The sequence below is a fragment of the Siphateles boraxobius genome, unplaced genomic scaffold, assembly GCF_051911475.1.
Source record: "Siphateles boraxobius isolate OS27281-9 unplaced genomic scaffold, OSU_SipBor_1 13, whole genome shotgun sequence".
Taxonomy (NCBI): Eukaryota; Metazoa; Chordata; class Actinopteri; order Cypriniformes; family Leuciscidae; genus Siphateles; species Siphateles boraxobius.
Genome location: NW_027508733.1, coordinates 9,783,981 through 9,802,684, shown reverse-complemented (window position 1 = coordinate 9,802,684; position 18,704 = coordinate 9,783,981). Strand labels below are relative to the sequence as shown.

Below are 18,704 nucleotides of genomic sequence, written 5' to 3'. Positions count from 1 at the left end.
CTATCCTATTCCAACCCGCGAACACCTCATCAAGGTTTGCATTCCCAGGCTGTACACTCAGACACGAGCACACGTCAAAGCCTCCCTGGCCAGCGCGGAGAGAGTTTCCCTGAAATGCGACGGCTGGACCTCGCGCACAACTGAAGCATATGTCACATGTTCAGTGTCAAGCTAAAAAAGCTGTCAAAGAAAATGCAATGCAAAGAAACTGTTCAGAACAGGCCACTTGCTGCACTTTTTAACTCTCCATTGTTAATTGCAATACTGCACTTTATTTACTTTTCAAAGGCTTGTAACTAAGCTACAGTTTGCACTGTTGTGTTTCAATAAATAGAACTAATTTTCTCAACACATATTTAATTAATTTTGTCCAGCATTTGCAAGCTGTACTCTCTGTCCAGTCAGAGACATATATTGTGTAATTGATGTTTTCAGTTTTCAGTTCAATTAATTCAATCCAAGTAAATGGAAGACTCTAGGGGTGTGCCCGACTAAGGATTTTCATAGTCGAATCAGAATCGTCAAGTCTTCCCTATAGTCGACTAATAGTCGAATCGTGTTTGTGGGGTTGGGGAGGGGGCGGGGCTTTAACATTTTAAAGTCGCAATGTACAGAACATCACACAAAGATATAGAGAAAAATGTAGAAAAACATTTCGGATCAATACAACAAAGAAATAACATAAATAACTGCAGAAACGCCACACTGCAGACAGGATTTGCATTTCACATGCAAATCAAATTAAATCCGCTAAATTGCCTGTGCGAGCAGGCTCTAAGTACCTACAGCGCGCAACATCTATCCACCGAAAAATAATCAACAATTAATTTACAGAATTAAATTAGAACAGAATATACCTTTCTAAAAAAAAAAAAAAAAACGAAATAAGTCTGAATCAAGTCACAAGATGCAGAACAAATGTGTGCAAACTGCCTAAAGTGCAGGGGAACATATTCAAAACACAAGCCACAAATAGTTAATTTATAATACCCCGATTGATTGATCAATAAATAAATAAAAAATAAAGATATTATTAAAATATCGAAAGTATAGCCAGAATGGTCAACTTTGTATTTTTAACTGCAGAAACAACAATAAAGGCTGAACGAGCGACAGTTTATCTAAACATGTTCACAGCATCCAAAAATCAAATTAGAACCGGCTGAAATTTTTTGAAATCACTTGTACCCTACCTGATCGAGAGAGAAAAAAATCTAGTCTTTCACTCTGCTGTGTCTCTGTGTCCGTTTGAGTCTTTTCAAATTGTGCGCGGATAAAATACATTCTAAAACGCTTAACATGAAAAACGTTTAACGGCTTAATGTCCTAAGACAGTTATATTAAAAGATCAAATTCTATACACACCTTATTAATAAAGCATACTATAGTCTACAGATAAGCAGATGAGCCCAAAATATGAACGCAACGCGTTTAATTAAATGCTAATTTTCCTCGCATTGAAAACCGTTATTATAAAGAAAACGCTTTACGTGACTTTCTATAGGAGGAACACGTTGGGTTCATATTCTGGGTTCATCTGCTTATCTGTACCTTGTATGGTTTCTTAATGAGGTAGCCTACTATACATTAATTAAGCCACGTAAAAGTGCCCTAGCGTTTTAAAAGCTTTTTTCACGTTAAGCGTTTTAGAATGTCCAGAGGAAGACCAACTTGTTAACGTTGGCCTGCAGAAGTGCGATCATGGTTTTCCTGATGCTAAATCCCGTCTGGGAAAATATCTTTTCTGATGGTGTGCATCCACACTTTAGATTTTCTTATCCCAGACATTTTTAAAGATTTAAATCCCTGCCGCCAAAACGCTCCTCTATCGGTCACGTATCGAAAGTGAAACTTAAATCTGTCACGGGGTGTTTGGATTTATTCATGCACGTTAAAAATATTTACTTAAAGCTTCTTCCTTTGCACATTTGTATTTACAGCATTATCATAATAGGCTCCTATATTAACGTATTGACAGAAAACCAGTAGTTCTATGTGAACTCAGACATTGAGCACCCTTATAACACAAATATCAATAAGTGCGCAGCTCCGTTGTTTTAAAGTCTGACAACGCTAAAAGTGTTAATTTTTCTGATGGAATAATTCACATATTGAAGTGTAGCAATAAATAATAATAATAACAATACCAGACTTTTTTGAGGCAAGTAAATGGTGCTCTAATTATTTTATGCTGTTTATAGCAGAATATATGATGGTCAAGTCACCTTTATTTATGTATTGCTTTTTACCATACAGATTTGTTTGATTCAAAGCAACTTTACAGTAGCGATGCTCTGATTGATCGGCCGCCGATCATGATCGGCCGCCGATCATGATCGGCCGATATTGGCTAAAATAGCTTGATGGGCGAACCCCAAAAGCGCAGATCGTAAAAAAGCCGATCACGTGAGCAGAGCGGAGTTTGCCAGTGGCAACATGAGTTCTCCTTCTCCCGTCTGGAGGTTTTTCAAAGTGTCCGACAAAGACGTAAAATTAGCCATTTGCAATGTATGTCATGCTGAAATCCCTTGAGGTGGAAGCCACCAACGGCATTTTAACACCAATAACATTATTAGGCATCTTCGAACACGCCTTACAACATCTGAATATGCCGAGTGTAAGAAACTAAACCAGCCAACCGCATCCCTCAACTTTGCCGACTGTGAGAAATACCTTTAAACGACATGAACCATACAGCAGGGATAGTAAGAGGTGGATAGACATCACGTTCAGAATTATGGAATTCATTCTACTTGATCCCATCCCCAGAGAAATTTTATGTTACTCTGCCTTATTTGAGAAAGATGGCCTACAGTAGCCTTAAGTTATTTCATTTTCTAAATACAATTAAATAAACACTTGGTGGTTCTTCAAGATCTTGACTGTAGCCTATTTCTACCATTTTTTTTTCAATACAGTTAATTCATAGTTAGTTTCATTTCTACAAATGGTGCAAACTCTGCTAGATAAAAGATTCCCATTCCCCTGCCATTCTGTGATCGGCAGTGATCGGCAATTGGCAGATCATGATTTTGGTGATTTTTGATCGGTTACCGATCGGTGATCGGGCCCCAAAAATACTGATCGGAGCATCTCTACTTTACAGCGATAGTGTGTTAGCACATGGATTCAAACATTCTGACACGCAAAGTAAAGCATTTATGTGAAAGTGGAGCTTTAATTTTTTTTGTGTATAGGCGTAATTTATGGGTGGGACATGTCCCCACCACTTTTTCGCAGGGTCGATATTGTCCCCCACCACTTTGTGAAACATTTCGAGGCACGGATGTACCTAATACAAATAAATAAAACATCTCCAGTTAACTAGCAGAGCATTCATTTAGTTCATTAGCGCTTAAATGTGTTGTTTTTGAACCCAAGCTGAGCGCTCGTTGCCGCTGCGACCAGTGTGATGATTATAGTGTTCTCTTGTGACTCGCGCAGTCTTCCCTCGGACGTTGCAGGAGACTATTCATTCCGGTGAAATCACAAAAAAAATTGCACACAAAGTGTCCCTTCTTGATATATTGTAACCACTGATGAACATATTCGGTTCTGATGAGAAAAAAAAAAGTTTTTATGTGTGCGGATTAAAACCTTGAACGTCTGACACGCTTGGCACATGTTTTAACCACAAGACCCCTAACAATAGTACTGGATCTCATTAAAAGACTAATTAAACCCAATGTAACGTTACTATTGAAACGATTTCTAGACATTGTAATGTTATTTTTTTTTCTCAAATTGTTATTTGAATTGTTACATATATCTGATTTTGCGTTGTATTAGCCCCCCCCCCCCCCCCCCCCCACCCCTCACACACACACACATCTGTCCCACCCACTTTTTAAAACAAACTTACGCCACAGATCACGTGTTTCTCTTAAAACAGGCACGGAGATTCACGAGAAATTGCGCTGCGGATAAATCAGCATGATCAAAAACTTGCACGGTCATATTTTTCCTTAAAATAACTAGTCAATAATGTGATTAAAGGGAGCAATTTGATTACACTATTTCAGATAGCCCGTCGGGCAGGCCGGTTATGCATTTTGGTAGCCCAACTGTAAAACACAATAGCCCGGGACATCGGGCTAGCGATTTTGCAAGCCCTGCTGATATTCCACCTCCAGAGGTAGAGAGACTGATGCTGAGATCACACACACTGATAGAAATATACAGAAACTGAATAAAGTGTCAAATAGTCTGCTCTGCATAAATTATAAATTAAGTCCTTCACCATTAATAACTATCATTATTATGCCACAAATTCTGCTGATCAAGCTTAAGTTGTACTGAATATTCAAGAATATTTGAAGGACAGGACAAATAATTATTTACTTACCATAGACAGAAACACTGAATATTATCGATGTCAGGTTCGCTCCTCTTATCTCTAGTTTATAATCTCCAGTATGTTCAGTTGTGGTGTTTGTGATGGTCAGAGATCCAGTTTGATCGTCCAGCTTCAGTCTGTCTCTGAATCTCCCATCAGGAACATCAAATGTGGAGAAGTTTTGCTTCTTTTTCTTTATTTTAGCTATTTGAGACTTTTCAGCTCCATATTTCCACAGTATGTCATTGCCTTCACGTATTTCCATATCATCAATGTATAACAGATTCCCCCTCCATCACTGACACTGAATCAGCAAACACACCTGATGAACAAACAGATTTCATTAAGGCTTCTGAGAGTTTCATCTTCGATCCAGAGCACAATGTATGAAGCTACATAGATGATTACATCATGAAAAGTTGTAATCACCTTGATAGTTAACATATGTGACCCTGGATCACATAACCAGTCACATGTCGCACGGGTATATTTGTGGCAATAGTAAACAATAGATTATATGGGTCAAAATGTTTGATTTTACTTTTATGCCAAAAAACGTTAGGATATTAAATAAAAATCATGTTCCATGAAGATATTTTGTAAATTTACTACCCTAAATATATAAAACATTTATTTTTGTGAGTGAATGCAGCACGATCGCGAACATAAATGGACAACTTTAAAGGCGATTTTCTCAATGTTTTGTTTTTTAGCACCCTCAGATTCCAGATCTTCAAATAGTTGTATCTCGGCCAAATATTGTTGTATCCTAACGAACCATACATCAATGGAAAGCTTATTCATTCAGTTTCCAGATCATGTACCACTGGTTTTGTGGTCCAGGGTCACATATGTGGAGAATGTAACTGAAATAAAGCCAAAAATATGTATTTACGACTTACCAGTCAGACGCCACCAGCACAAACATGACAAAGAAAGCACATGAAACATTTCCTGAAAAGATGAAACGATCAGCCGAAAGCACTTGAGCTGGCGTGTGAATCCTCCCAGAACAGAGTTTTACCCACATAGACTCTTTACAAATGATTTATGGTTAAATATAAATTCTTGTCTGGCTGTTATTAAGACTTATAGTCTAAAAAAAATCTCATTCCATTATTTAACACAGAACTTTTTTCAAAAGTATGGTAAACACTCAACAAAAAGTTAATACTATCTTCCATCTCACATCGTTGCTCTTGCAGCTCATCTTCTGCAACTGCAACTTCTGTCTGCGGTTTTCTTCAGATGTGGTTTGACCTGAATAAACATCTTGTGTTGAAGGTGAAGAGTTTCTTCCTGACTTTTTATGAAGGTCAAAACAGCTTTACAGGCCAGTAAAACACTGTATGCATTAAAAAAAGGTCTAATCTGAATCAAAAAGTTAAATAATATACACCAACATTTTCCTGTCTGATAGCTGTAACCAGTTTGACAGAGAGAGACCATGTTGGTCTTCCGTGTTGTCTTTTAATGAAACGTTGCATTAAAATCCTAAGTACTAATAAATAGGTTGGAAAAAAAAGCATGCTTATAACGACAATGACCGAATTAATAATAACAAACATAAACGTGCACAAATGCTTGGTTCAAACTCTTGCACAACTATTCCTGGCTGTCATTTCTTCTCCTAAATCAGTTGTGTCACTGTTGACTGAAGTACCTCTCACTGTTCTAGGTCCAATATTTCTGGTCTTCATCTTTCCTGCTGCAGGCATCTCAGATACTAGTGACAGTAAGTTATATACAAGGTGTAACAGCTTTCATTGCAGAGTATCTATTCTTCATGCATCATCAAGTGCTCATCTCCATACCGGCGTGATGAATCCGATCTTCAAGCAGAAGGAATGGGAGGAAATGTTCTGAATGCTACCATTCCACAATCTGACTGGTGATGCAGTCTGAATCATAATCATACAGTGTTCAGGCCAGAAGAGAACTGGACACCTGACCAAGGTTGTCTTTTTCTATGAAAAATACTGAAAAATGCAGAATTGTCCTGTTATCAAGGTAAAGTTGCTTCGAAACATTGTATAAAGTGTTCTTCTAGACTACTTCTTGGTTGCATACGTTTGAGCATACCTGGTAAAGTGGTCGACTGCAACCAGCATGTACTGAAAGACACCTTTACTCCATTCCAAGTAAATATAGTCTATAGTAACGAGTTCAAGGGGTAAAGCTTTAGTTGATCTGAAAAGTAACAGCAGCCTGCCTTGCTCTCTGCCATGCCTGTGTAACTTTTTCACATTTCCAGGGTTCTCAGACGTCTTCATTTTAGGTAAACTTCTATAGCAGTGAATGCGAGCCGACAAAAATAAATAAATAGAATTTCTGTGTCTGCATTTGCTCTAATAGCGAAAGATTGATTACAGCAGCTAAAAGAGAGAAAGATTCACTGTCGATTTTGCCATCACCCTCTCAGCCGTTGTGTGTGAAACTCCCTCGCAACAACAACAATAATAATTGTTCACCTCGGTTGGATATTAAATGTTTTACTTTATCCCCTGGTTTTTATGCTCCTCAAATTTAATTCAGGTGTAACACATTGGAGAGAGAAGTCTGTGACATGTCAACAATATTACAAGATGTACACACTGCAGCCCTGCAAATACTGCAATGATATTTACAAGAACTGCTTACCAGGTGTATAAATTATGAATGAAAATGTGATCACTGCTAGGTGCTGCAGCAGTCACAAAGTGTATTCTATCCCCCTACACTAACACTATCACAGCTAACTTTCTGCATTTTGAAAAAAGCTTAGTATGATTTATAAGCTGTATTCCAAAAAAAACAAAAAAATCCCCACAAGGATTTCGGAAATTGCCCTCTTTGTGTGGACATTTTGTCTTTGTCCCTACAAAAATGGCAATATACGAAAATCTTGTCCTTGTGGGTATTTTCTTTCTTTTCTTTTCTTTTCTTCCATTTTTGGAAAACTGATCAAACTAAGTGATGTTTTTACTCATTAATGTTTTCAGTGCTCTTTGCGTGCACACACACACACACACACACACACACACACACACACACACACACACACACACACACACACACACACACACACACACACACACACACACACACACACACACACACACACACACACACACACACACACACTCTAATGATTATGTTTGCCACTTCTGCGATTGTCATACATTATATTGTAAAAACTGAGCTGTCCCCGAATCATTTGATGCGATTTGCCCCGTATGTTTGTGCACAGAACTGTAGATTACTCCTTAGTTTACCGCATCTAGGAGGTTTCCTTCGAGGAGCTTTGCCGCTTCGCACAATCAAATACAGCCTATGGCAAGGCGTTGTAGCTTAAATTTTACCCAGCCTTACTCGCCGTAATTGCATTTTTACTAGTAAGATTTCAATTATAGAGCTCTACAATTCAATTCTTACTAGTAACAATTACAATTAGAGAGCTCTACAAATGAATTTTTACTAGTCATATGTCTCCATTGACTTCCATTCATTTTTAATTAGAGCTCTCTAATTGAATTGTTACTAAGAATTACAATTAGAGAGCTACAATTGAATTCTTACTAGTAACACTTACAATTACAGAGCTCTCTAATTCAATTCTTACTAGTAAAAAAACGAATTAAAGATATGTATAATTGCAGAGCTCTGTAATTGAATTAGAGAGCTCTGCAATTGCATTCTGTCTTGTAACAATTGAATTAGAGAGCTCTCTAATTTGAATTCTTACTAGTAAGAATGCAATTGCAGAGCTCTTTAATTCAATTCGAGAGATCTCTAATTAAATTATTACTAGTAAGAATTACAATTGCAGAGCTTTCTAATTCAATTCTTACTAGTAACAATTACAATTAGAGATCTCTACAAATAAATTTTTACTAGTCATATGTCTCCATTGACTTTCATTCATTTTTAATTACAGAGCTCTCTAATTGAATTCTTACTAGTAACAACTCAATTGCAGAGCTCTTTAATTAAATTACAGAGCTCTGCAATTATACATATCTTTTCGTTTTTTTACTAATAACAATTCAGTTGTAGAGCTCTCTAATTATAATTCTTACTGGTAACAATTCAATTAGAGAGCTCCGTATTTAAAAATGAATGGAAGTCAATGGAGACATATGACTAGTAAAAATTCATTTGTAGAGCTCTCTAATTATAATTGTTACTAGTAAGAATTGAATTAGAGAGCTCTGCAATTGTAATTCCTACTAGTAATAATTTAATTAGAGATCTCTCGAATTGTATTTTTACTAGCAAGAATTGAATTAGAGAGCTCTCTAATTGTAATTGCTACTAGTAAGAATTGCATTAAAGAGCTCTCTAAATCAGTTTTTACTAGTAATAATTGCATTATAGAGCACTCTAATTGTGATTACTAGTAGTAAGAATTGAATTGTAAAGCTCTCTAATTGAATTCTTACCAGTAAAAATGTAGTTAAGATGAGTAAGGCTGGGTAGGTAGGCCTACAATTTAAGCTAAAACGGCTTGCCATATAAGAGAGTTCTCTAAATCAGTTTTTACTAATAATTGCATTATAGAGCTCTCTAAATGTAATTCTTACTAGTAAAAACTGATTTAGAGATCGAGCTCTCTTATTGAATTCTTGTAAGAATCCAATTGCAGAACTCTAATTGAATTAAAGAGTTCTGCAATTACATTAATAGCAAGGATCGAATTAGAGCTCTCCAATTGTACTAATTGTTACTAGTAAGAATTGAATTGTAAAGCTCTCTAATTGAATTTTTACTAGTAAAAATGCAATTACGATGAGTAAGGCTGTAAACAATTTAAGCTAAAACGGCTTGCCATACAGCCTCTCACAAGTTGGAGAGAAAACACAAAGCCAATCAGTTTAGCGATGTGTGTTAAGCAGGCGGGACCTAGATCTATTAACCGTTTGTGTTCCAGGATTTGCGCACTTTAAAAATAGATTTATAATAGATTTTAATCTAAATGAGACGTTTCCTGGTTAAATAAAATAAGAACTACTTAAAACCCACAAGACCCAATCAGGCAACAGTGGTTATATATACAAATATTTAAATGTTTGATCGAAATTATTGCTAGGGACAAATCAGTGTCACTATTGGGACACTTCCCTAGCATCCCTATAAATTCTACGCCCCTGTTTCATATGGAGGGTTTACTTTCACTTTGCATTTGACCATTAAATCAGAAGTGGCTATGCAATAACACTAATGAACGAGAATCTGAATTCGTTTTCTGAGGAGAAAAGGGGTGAAAATGAAGCTTTTCTTTAACGTGCTTACAGTGATTTTATTTTTACTCGACCACAGTAAGACATATTCTTTGTTAACATCAGTTGCGACCTTTAGGCCGCATATCTGTGGCACGTGATTGCTAGATTCGGTTTAGGTTTATTGTTGAGAAAATAGTTCAGTTGAAAAGGTGGTCGCACACCGGACGAGAACCGCAGCGTCTAGGACAAAGGTATCGGACACCGGACGCGCACTTTCTCTTTATGTTTATGGCCAGCAATATTTTTAAGTTTAAGGACATTATGGAATTAAGACAATGGCTGTAGGCTACTATTGTAGGCTACTGTTAATACAATCGTTGCTGAGTCTGCAGTCAGAACTTTACCCCAGAGCGTCCGATAACATGAATTGAAAATAGGCCTAACGTAGTAGGCTAGATTAACGACGATTTGAGACAAATAAATGTTTAATTTATGTTGTGCGACCCCCTTAACGCATTTGAAACGAGATCAGATCAGCTGCGCGATGTGTCCTTTTAAACTACTCAACTTTTACAATAAACATAAGTAAAAGTTAACATTGTGCATGTAGCTTATGTGATTCGCTTTGGTAAAGCTTGCCTTATACACGTTATTTACGTGGGTTGTTTAGTGACCTAAAGGTGCACTAAGCGATGTCACGCGTTTTTTAAGCCAACATTTTTTGTCACATAGCCTACAGCAAACATTTCCTCACTATCTAGCTGCCTGTCCCCTGAGCACAGTGTAAAAAAATGCGGTCTCTGCAGACACCCCAGGCTCCACAAACAGCAACAAAACAAACTGTGCTAACCCGCACCACCAAACATAACAAACTGTTCCAGACAAGAAGAATTTGGGGGTGGGTTTGGGGGGTTAGTGCGCGGGTGAGGAGGAGAGAGGGTCTAGCTAGCCTCCGTTTTGTTTGACAATACTTTAAACGTTAACAATAAGTGACGTCACCCGACATTGCTTAGCCTTAGAGCACCTTTAAACTCTCATTCATGAGACTCATGTTTGTCTGATGAGTCAATGTGTTAGTCTGAGATTTTTCTTATGTTTATTTGCATGTTTAAAATTATGAATCCAGGCATATTTCTCTACTCACATTTATGATCTGTAGAACAAAAAAACTCTACACTATTGTGTTTTGCTCAGATGTGTCTGGTGTTGGATCAGATGAAGTGTCAGTGATGGAGGGAGATTCAGTCACTCTAAACACTGGTGTTCAAACAAACCAACAAGAAGTTATTAAATGGTATTTTGATGACACTCGATTCGCACAAATCAGTGGAGATCTCAGTTTCATCTGTACAGATGTTCAGTGTAATGAAGGCACTGAGAGATTCAGAGACAGACTGAAGCTGGATCATCAGACTGGATCTCTGACCATCATGAACATCACACACACAGACTCTGGAGATTATACACTGAAGATCTTCAGCAGCAGCGACAGTGAAAAGACCTTCAGTGTTAATGTCCAAGGTGAGTCATTTAATAATGTTTAAATGCAGTTTATATATTTTTAAAGCACAGCGTTAATGTGCGTTTATAGTCACAAACCAAAATGTTTCTTTTCAGATCAAAAGTCAAGAAGGGGCTTATGCAATCGTAGTCATGTTCACAGATCTCTCATGTTGTTTTTATTTGTTTCCAGCAAAAGATACTCCAGCATCTGTTTGGTTTGTGTTTCAGATGTCACTGCTGTTGAAACAGATGAAGTGAAGAAAAACAAGGGAGAATCCATCACTTTTGACCCTCCTGTAGCAAGAAAACCAAATGATTTAATGACCTGGTATTTTAATGACATTGTCGTCGCTGAAATCACTGGAGATCTCAGTGATATCTGTACAGATGTTCAGTGTAATGAAGGCACTGAGAGATTCAGAGACAGACTGAAGCTGGATCATCAGACTGGATCTCTGACCATCACAAACACCAGAACCACAGACTCTGGACTTTATGAACTACAGATCATCATCAGCAGCAAAATCTTCAGCATCACTAGAGTGAAGAGATTCAGTGTTTCTGTCATCGGTGAGTATGATTGAGTCATTCAGTGTATTTTCCTTTTAAAATATTGAAATAAATTTCAGATTCCTCAATCAACTCAATAAGTGTTGGGTTGTGGACTGTTTAAAAAAGTAAGTTTTGAGCCAGTGACACTTTGACTGATGTTATTAACATGCTAAATGCATAATATCAGCCAGTTTTCCAGTGAATGCTGCTGCTTCTAGTTTAGCTCGAAGTGCTGATGCTTTTTGAGCTGCAGTTGCTAAAAACAAAAGGCGCATTTATCAGTTAAAACAATATCATACAGCTGATGACAAAAGTATAAAGGTGTAAATATCAGTCAAAGTTATTGGTAAATACTGGATGGATAAACATTCACTCTTTTGTAATGATGACTGTCTGTCTTTGTTCCAGATTCAGGTCTGTCTTCAGGAGCTGTAGCAGGAATAGTTGTTGTTCTGCTGGGTTCTGCAGTTGTAACTGCTGCTGTGATTTACTATCATCACTACAAGAGCCATGCACCAGTTCCACATGATGTAAGTATTGTAGATATGAGATTTACTGTGCACAAAAACCTTTTAAAGAACGTTGCTATGAATACATGTAACAAATATTAAGCCTGGGGTAAAATATAATTTAAATTAAATTTGAGAGAGAGAGAGACAGAAATGCCTTGAGTCCCCCTTTTTTGTTTTCATTATAAGAAAACCTATAAATATTATACTTTGTTCTCAACGTAATGGACTTTAAAGCTTTGACATTGCTGGAAGAAGAGATAGTACCCAAATAACATTTCAGCTCTTTGCGAAAAATAATAAAAAGAGGTTTGACAGACAAAAAATTACACTTTTGTACAAAAAACCTGGCTAGAAAAATCAATAGATTTATAAGAAAATGCTTGTCTTTTAGAGTCTTGTCAGAGTTATCAAATTAAAATAAGACGTCCTTAAACACCAAAGAAAAATTGACTAATAAATAAGCACTTACAAACAGACAACATTTCTTCCAAAAAGTAGCTAGATGAACTTTAGGAAGACTTCTTCCACTAAAGTAAGGGGATCCATCTCAGGAAACATTGTTTTGATATAAAGATTGACTGGGTAAAATCGACGTAAGAACTTGAATGATACCTCTTTAACTTTATTAGTGATTAAATATTTGTTGGATAGAGAGAGACCACACTTTCTTCCAAAGAATATCATTAAAACAATTACTCCAATTAAGATATTACAGAAGGGACAGTAATTGTGAAAACGTTGTCTAATCTTTCTATACCTGAGAGAGGGACTAGATAAAAAGCAAATCTTCCGTATCGCAGTTTCTTAAGGATGTATCCAAGAGGAAGAAGAGAGTAAATAATCATCTGAGTTTTATAAAAGTGCAACAGCTCCACTGGCGATGACATCATCACTTTGGCAAAGTCTCGTGGGGTGACAGGAATACAATAGTTAAGAATTCAGAATAAGAAAACAAATGACCAAGTTGAGAAACCAAAAGTATATTATTATTAAACCAATCTGAAAAGAAAAGTGTTTTATTTTGATATATTGGATATAAAAAAAATACCTGTGGTGACTAAAATTATTTTAGTAAATCAAGTGCCGGGCGTAAAGCACCTGCTTATGGAAATTTGACAATTTGATGGGCAATTTAGAGACATTTTAATTATATACTAACAGAAAGGGGAGCCCACCAAATTTATAATATATATTATAATATATTTATGGAATAATATATTATTCCACATAGAATCAGAATCATTCAAAAACTGCCTCAACCAATTGATCTTAAACACAATTTTTAGAGAAAAATCAAGAAAGTTAAAGCCCCCATGTTCAAAGCTATTTAGGACAACAGATTTGTTGATGTAATGTGGCATCATCAGCTCATTGGGTTATAATAATGTGTTTATTATGGGGTTAGAATTGTTGCATTATTCCAAATAAATAGATTGAGATCCACAAATAAATGTAAAGAGATTCACAAAAATAATCAAATTCACAAATAAATAGATTAAGAATCCACATATAAATGTAAAGAGTTTCACAAAAAATTTTAAAACTCACAAATAAATCAAATGAGATTTGCAAATAAAAAAATATATCTATAAATGTTTTTAATGTCACAAACACAACTCTGCCTGGCATTTATTTGAGAACCGCTTTCTGTGCATTTGTACAATCCCCTCACACATTTGTGGATTTTGAAACACTTCTAGCGTGGAAGTGCAGACAAATCCACAAATAAGTGGACTCCACCCACCGTTTACTCAAGCCAATCAGATAACGGCCACATTAACTGAAGAGTTAATAGAATAGAATAGAATAGAATAGAATAGAATAGAATAGAAAAGAATATTTATTTGTCATTGTAACGAGTACAACGAAATTAAGTACAGTCCTTGTCAGGTACCAACCATCTAAAACAACTAAAATACTACTACTACATACATATTAATACTAAAAACACATAGGAGACACACCCATTCAGACAATCACATTTAAAAAATTGCACATGACCCTTTGACACGGATCAGTGGTGGGGACTATAATTTAGCAGCATTATCTAATGCACTTATGGCTGTTGGATAAAAGCTGTTTTGTAGTCTATTTGTTCTTGTTTTCATGGACCTATGTCTCCTGCCTGACGGCAGTAGTCTGAACAGTGTATGACCAGGGTGTGATGAGTCCTGTATGATGGTTTTGGCCTTCTTGATACAGCGAGAGCTGTGAAGTTCTTCCAGAGTGGGGAGGGGGCAACCAGTGATTTTCTGTGCTGCCTTTATGACACCCTGGAGCTTTTTTCTCTGTGCCACAGTGCAGCTTGAAAACCACACACAGAGACAGTATGACAGGATGCTCTCAATTGAGCAGCGATAGAAGACACCAGTAGTTTTTTGGGGATGTTGTTCCTCCTGAGAACTCTTAGGAAGTAGAGTCTCTGCTGGGCCTTCTTCACTACCTCAGTGGTGTGGACAGCGCAGGTCAGGTCCTCCATGATGTTGACTCCCAGGAAACGGAAGTCAAAGACCCTCTCTACATAGGTTCCGCCTATGAACAGCGGCTGGATAACCGTTTTCTTCCTCCTGAAGTCCACAATGAGCTCCTAGTCTTTGATGTGTTGAGGAGCAAGTTGTTAACTCTGCACCACCCCACCAATTTCTCCACCTCATCTCTGTAATTGGACTCATCCCCCCTTGTGATGAGCCCCACTACAGTGGTATCATCAGCAAATTTGACAAAGGTGTTGCTCTGATGAGCTGGGGTGCAGTCGTGGGTGTAGAGGGTATAGAGCAGGGGACTCAGCACACAGCCCTGCGGGGAGCCAGTGCTGAGGCTGAGGGCCGTGGATGTATGAGGACCAATTTTTACCCTCTGAGTGCGATGTGACAGAAAGTCCTTAATCCAGAGGCAGGTGGAGTGTGGTATTCCAATGTTGGACAGTTTGGACACCAGTCTATGGGGGAGGATGGTGTTAAAAGCAGAACTGAAGTCTATGTAACCGGGCATAGCTCCCCTGCTGCTCCAGGTGAGACAGTGCAGCATAGAGGGCTGTAGCCACAGCATCCTCAGTCGATCTATTCACCCTGTAAGCAAACTGGTGTGGGTCAAAGGTGGGAGGATAAAAAGACATGATGTGACTACGGACCAGTTTCTCAAAGCACTTTATCACCACAGGAGTGAGTGCTACTGGCCGGTAGTCGTTGAGAGTAGGGATGTTTGTTTTTTTAGGCAGGGGGACAATCATGGAGGACTTCAGGCAGGATGGGACAATGAGCTGGGACAGTGACTGGTTAAAGATCTTAGTAAAGACCCCCACCAGCTGGTCCACACCGTCCCTTAGTACGCGTCCGCAGACGCCATCAGGGCCAGCCGCCTTCCGCGGGTTGGCTGCCCGCAGCGTACGCCTCACCTCTTGTTCTTTTACCTTGAGGACAGTGTCGCTGTGAGCTACTGGATGTGGTGTGGCTACCTCTGGTGGCTGAACCTCAAAACGGGCAAAGAAGTGATTTAACCCCTCTGCCAGTGAGGCATCCCCTTCCACAGCCCCGGGGCTGGTCCTATAATTGTTGATGTGCTGGATTCCCTGCCACACCTGTCTGCTGTTATTGCTGTCCAAATGGTCCTCGATCCTCCTCCTATAGTCAGACTTGGCCTTTCGGATGCCCCTCTTTAGATTAGTACGTGCTGCACTGTGGAGAGCCTGTCACCTGATCTAAAAGCAGTATTCCTCGCCTTTAACAGATGCTGGACCTCCCTTGACATCCAGGGCTTCTGGTTGGGGTAGACATGGATGCATTTATCTACTGTGACAATGTCTGTGGTCAGACTGGGCCAGGTGTGGTAATGGATTAACCTTGTAGCCCCGCTTGATTTTTGAATAGACCTTGTCCAGTGTATTAGCTCCTCTAGTTGCACAATTTACGTGCTGATGAAATTTGAAATTCAAATTAATAGTTCAATTTCTAGAATTATTATTTTTCATTCTGAATAAATATGCAGTACTTTGTTCTCCTTGCTCTAGGCATCTTCTTCTAGAGCGAATAAAAGTGTCCTCTGCCTTATTCTTATACACAGAGTCTGAGTTTGCAGATCAATAAATTCTGCCAATTTAGTTTCTGACAAACCATCCTGAATTTTACCAAAGAGAGTTATTATTTTGGAAATGACAGTCTCCTCTTCACATCCTTTATGTTTAGCTAGAAGGCTGACAAAATTAGTTTATTCCTGTGATCAAAGCTGAATTTTCAGCATCATTATTCCAGTCTTCAGTGTCACTTGATCCTGTTGTTAAAAACAGTTGTGGACATTTCTTTTAGGTTTCTTTGATGAATAGTAAGTTATGTTTAATTTATTTGAAATAATTTGAAATAAGTATCTACACTGTAACTTTCTATCAGTTTAATGCATCCTTGCTGGATAAAAGATGTATCAAGATATATATATATATATATATATATATACACACAACAGACTTACAGATCTTACATCAGAGACTGCAGTTTATTGCTCTGTTCACATATGCTGTCCTCCTGCAGCAGAGATATCGCATCTTCAGCACAGCGTTTCCTTTTTTTTCTGACAAAAATTATCTTTTAAATACAGTATTATTAAAAAGGGACGTGTACGTTTTTACCAGGGTTTTTTTGTTTTGTGTGTGTGTGCGTGCGTGCGTGCGTGCCTGTCAGTGGTGTAGTCTAGTTTTTTGTAGTGAGTATGCTGTGATATACCAGCCCCCCCCCCCAGTTACAGTTAGAAATTATGTTTTAATAGATTTGATTATTATTATTTTAAAAAGTACATCTTACTAAGCAATTTCTTTCATAATTCCCTCTAGTTACTTTATTTATCTCTACAAACTTGTATTTTGGTGGGTTGTAAATTAAAGACATTTGAGCTTTTGTGTGTTTTAATAAACTATTATTATTATTATTATTATCATTAGGCCTACTTGAAGTATACTCTACTGTGCAATAGTAATATTTCTGTTATATTTTGTTCAAGTTATACAAAACTTTGATTTTGACAGGTTGTCATGAAGACTTTAAAGTTTGTGAGTGTGTATACGAATGAATGACGATAGTTTTATCGAATGAAATGGTAAAATTCTTGTGAAGTGACTCATAAAAGCTCTGCAATGAAGTTCAAATATGTGCATGTCCTCCTCATAGACGCTGAAAACACCACGAGTGTCTCGCGCGCGTCAGTGTGTAGTAGAGCACACATTGAGCGCTCATTCACAGAAACACGCAGCACATTCAGAGTTTATTTCAATAGCAGTCTTTTTGAGCTTTAATATTCATAGAAACTTAGTACAGATCGAGATTTGATTCATTGTATCATTACTTTTGATTTATACATTCAAAAATTGCCAAATTGCGTGACGTTCCGCTTTACAAAGTTACATTTGTTGCTGGATTTCCCGATTTGATCCGTGTCGCTGCACAGACACAGACGTCACGGCGGGTTGAATTTATGAATGAAAGTTCTTTCACAAAACGATGTTGGTACGAATCCTCACGCTTTTTAAAGTGGGTATACGGAGATCTTTGACATTTCCTAGTGGGCATACGGAAATCCTTGACATTTTCTAGTGGGTATACGGCGTATACCTGTGTATCACGTAGACTACACCACTGGTGCTTGTGTAACTGAAACATCAATCCTCCTCATTACTTTGATCTTTTTTGAATTTGTATTTTCTTACAGGAGAATAATGACATGTGATACCTCGCCACCTAATCCGAAACATTCCTTTGAGGAAGAAAATGTCTTTGAATAAGACTCAGGCCGAGGCTGCCAGGAAAACAATGTAAAATCATTTATAATGTTGATACTATGATTGAAATGGACACTGAAGTGAATTAGGACATGATGAAGAGAAGCGGATCAGCTGAAACTCTCTTCTCTCTATTGTTGCTGATGATGGAAAAGTCACTATATTTCTAATGTTTATTGTTTAACCAGTAACGCTAACCCTGGAGGCCTGTTGCATGAAACCAGTTGAACAAACTCTGGATATTCAAAATACTGAAAAATACTTGATGTATTGTTTGTCTGGGAGAATGTTACAGCGTTATGCTGAATTATTTTTATTTTTATTTTTTGGTTTGCATGTGAAATGGAAGACAAATTACACAATAGATCTTCATCTTGTTTTTGTTTTGTTTTTTCAGTTCTGCTGTGATTGTCAAGAATGATTTTTTATATATAATTGTTTTGCTGATGTATTAGTTTTGTTGAATGTTTTGTTTGATTGAGATGATTGCTTTGTTTCTTTGTTCCTATTTTTGTACGTGTCATCTGGTGCTCATTTTCTGTTAACTTTACATCATTCATGGGAAAAAGTGCCTTAAACACTTTTAAAAGTAAAGCCCACAACACTGTCTTATCTGTAACTCAAAAGATCTCTGTATGTTAATGTGATAAACATTATTGTGCCACATTTACTGTGTGTTTAATAAGAAGAAACAAAACTAGACAGCTGTCTGAAAACATAAAATTGACTTGTAATCAATAAATCCAGATTTGTTTTTACCTGTAATAGTGGAGAATTTGCGGTGAAAACTAAACTTAATTTTTATTGATTTATTATTAAACAGTGTTTTACTGAACAAA

At 37.4% G+C, this 18,704-nt stretch overlaps 3 protein-coding genes across 4 annotated transcripts in view; 2 read left to right on the top strand and 1 right to left on the bottom strand.

The window, feature by feature from the left end:
* LOC143735222 (uncharacterized) overlaps nt 1-5,630 on the bottom strand; it is a 25,181-nt gene extending 19,551 nt beyond the window's left edge. The window contains exons 1-2 of the mRNA XM_077225319.1: nt 5,239-5,630; nt 4,346-4,658 (exon numbers count right to left, since the gene is read on the bottom strand). Of these exons, the coding sequence (XP_077081434.1) occupies nt 4,346-4,601 (256 nt within the window). The 5' untranslated portion in view covers nt 4,602-4,658; nt 5,239-5,630. The remainder of the gene's footprint in view (nt 1-4,345; nt 4,659-5,238) is intronic.
* The window catches only part of LOC143735330 (uncharacterized), a 59,255-nt gene that overhangs the window by 18,285 nt on the left and 22,266 nt on the right, over nt 1-18,704 (top strand). The gene's annotated exons all lie outside the window — the stretch shown is intronic.
* The window catches only part of LOC143735253 (uncharacterized), a 21,198-nt gene extending 2,494 nt beyond the window's left edge, over nt 1-18,704 (top strand). The window contains exons 2-6 of one of the 2 annotated variants that reach the window (XM_077225366.1): nt 6,015-6,071; nt 10,732-11,058; nt 11,269-11,610; nt 12,001-12,122; nt 17,796-18,704. In XM_077225366.1, the coding sequence (XP_077081481.1) occupies nt 6,015-6,071; nt 10,732-11,058; nt 11,269-11,610; nt 12,001-12,122; nt 17,796-17,813 (866 nt within the window). In that variant the 3' untranslated portion in view covers nt 17,814-18,704. Of the gene's footprint in view, nt 1-6,014; nt 6,072-9,458; nt 9,634-10,731; nt 11,059-11,268; nt 11,611-12,000; nt 12,123-17,795 lie in introns of those variants that run through there. The other variant, XM_077225367.1, reaches the window with a different exon arrangement.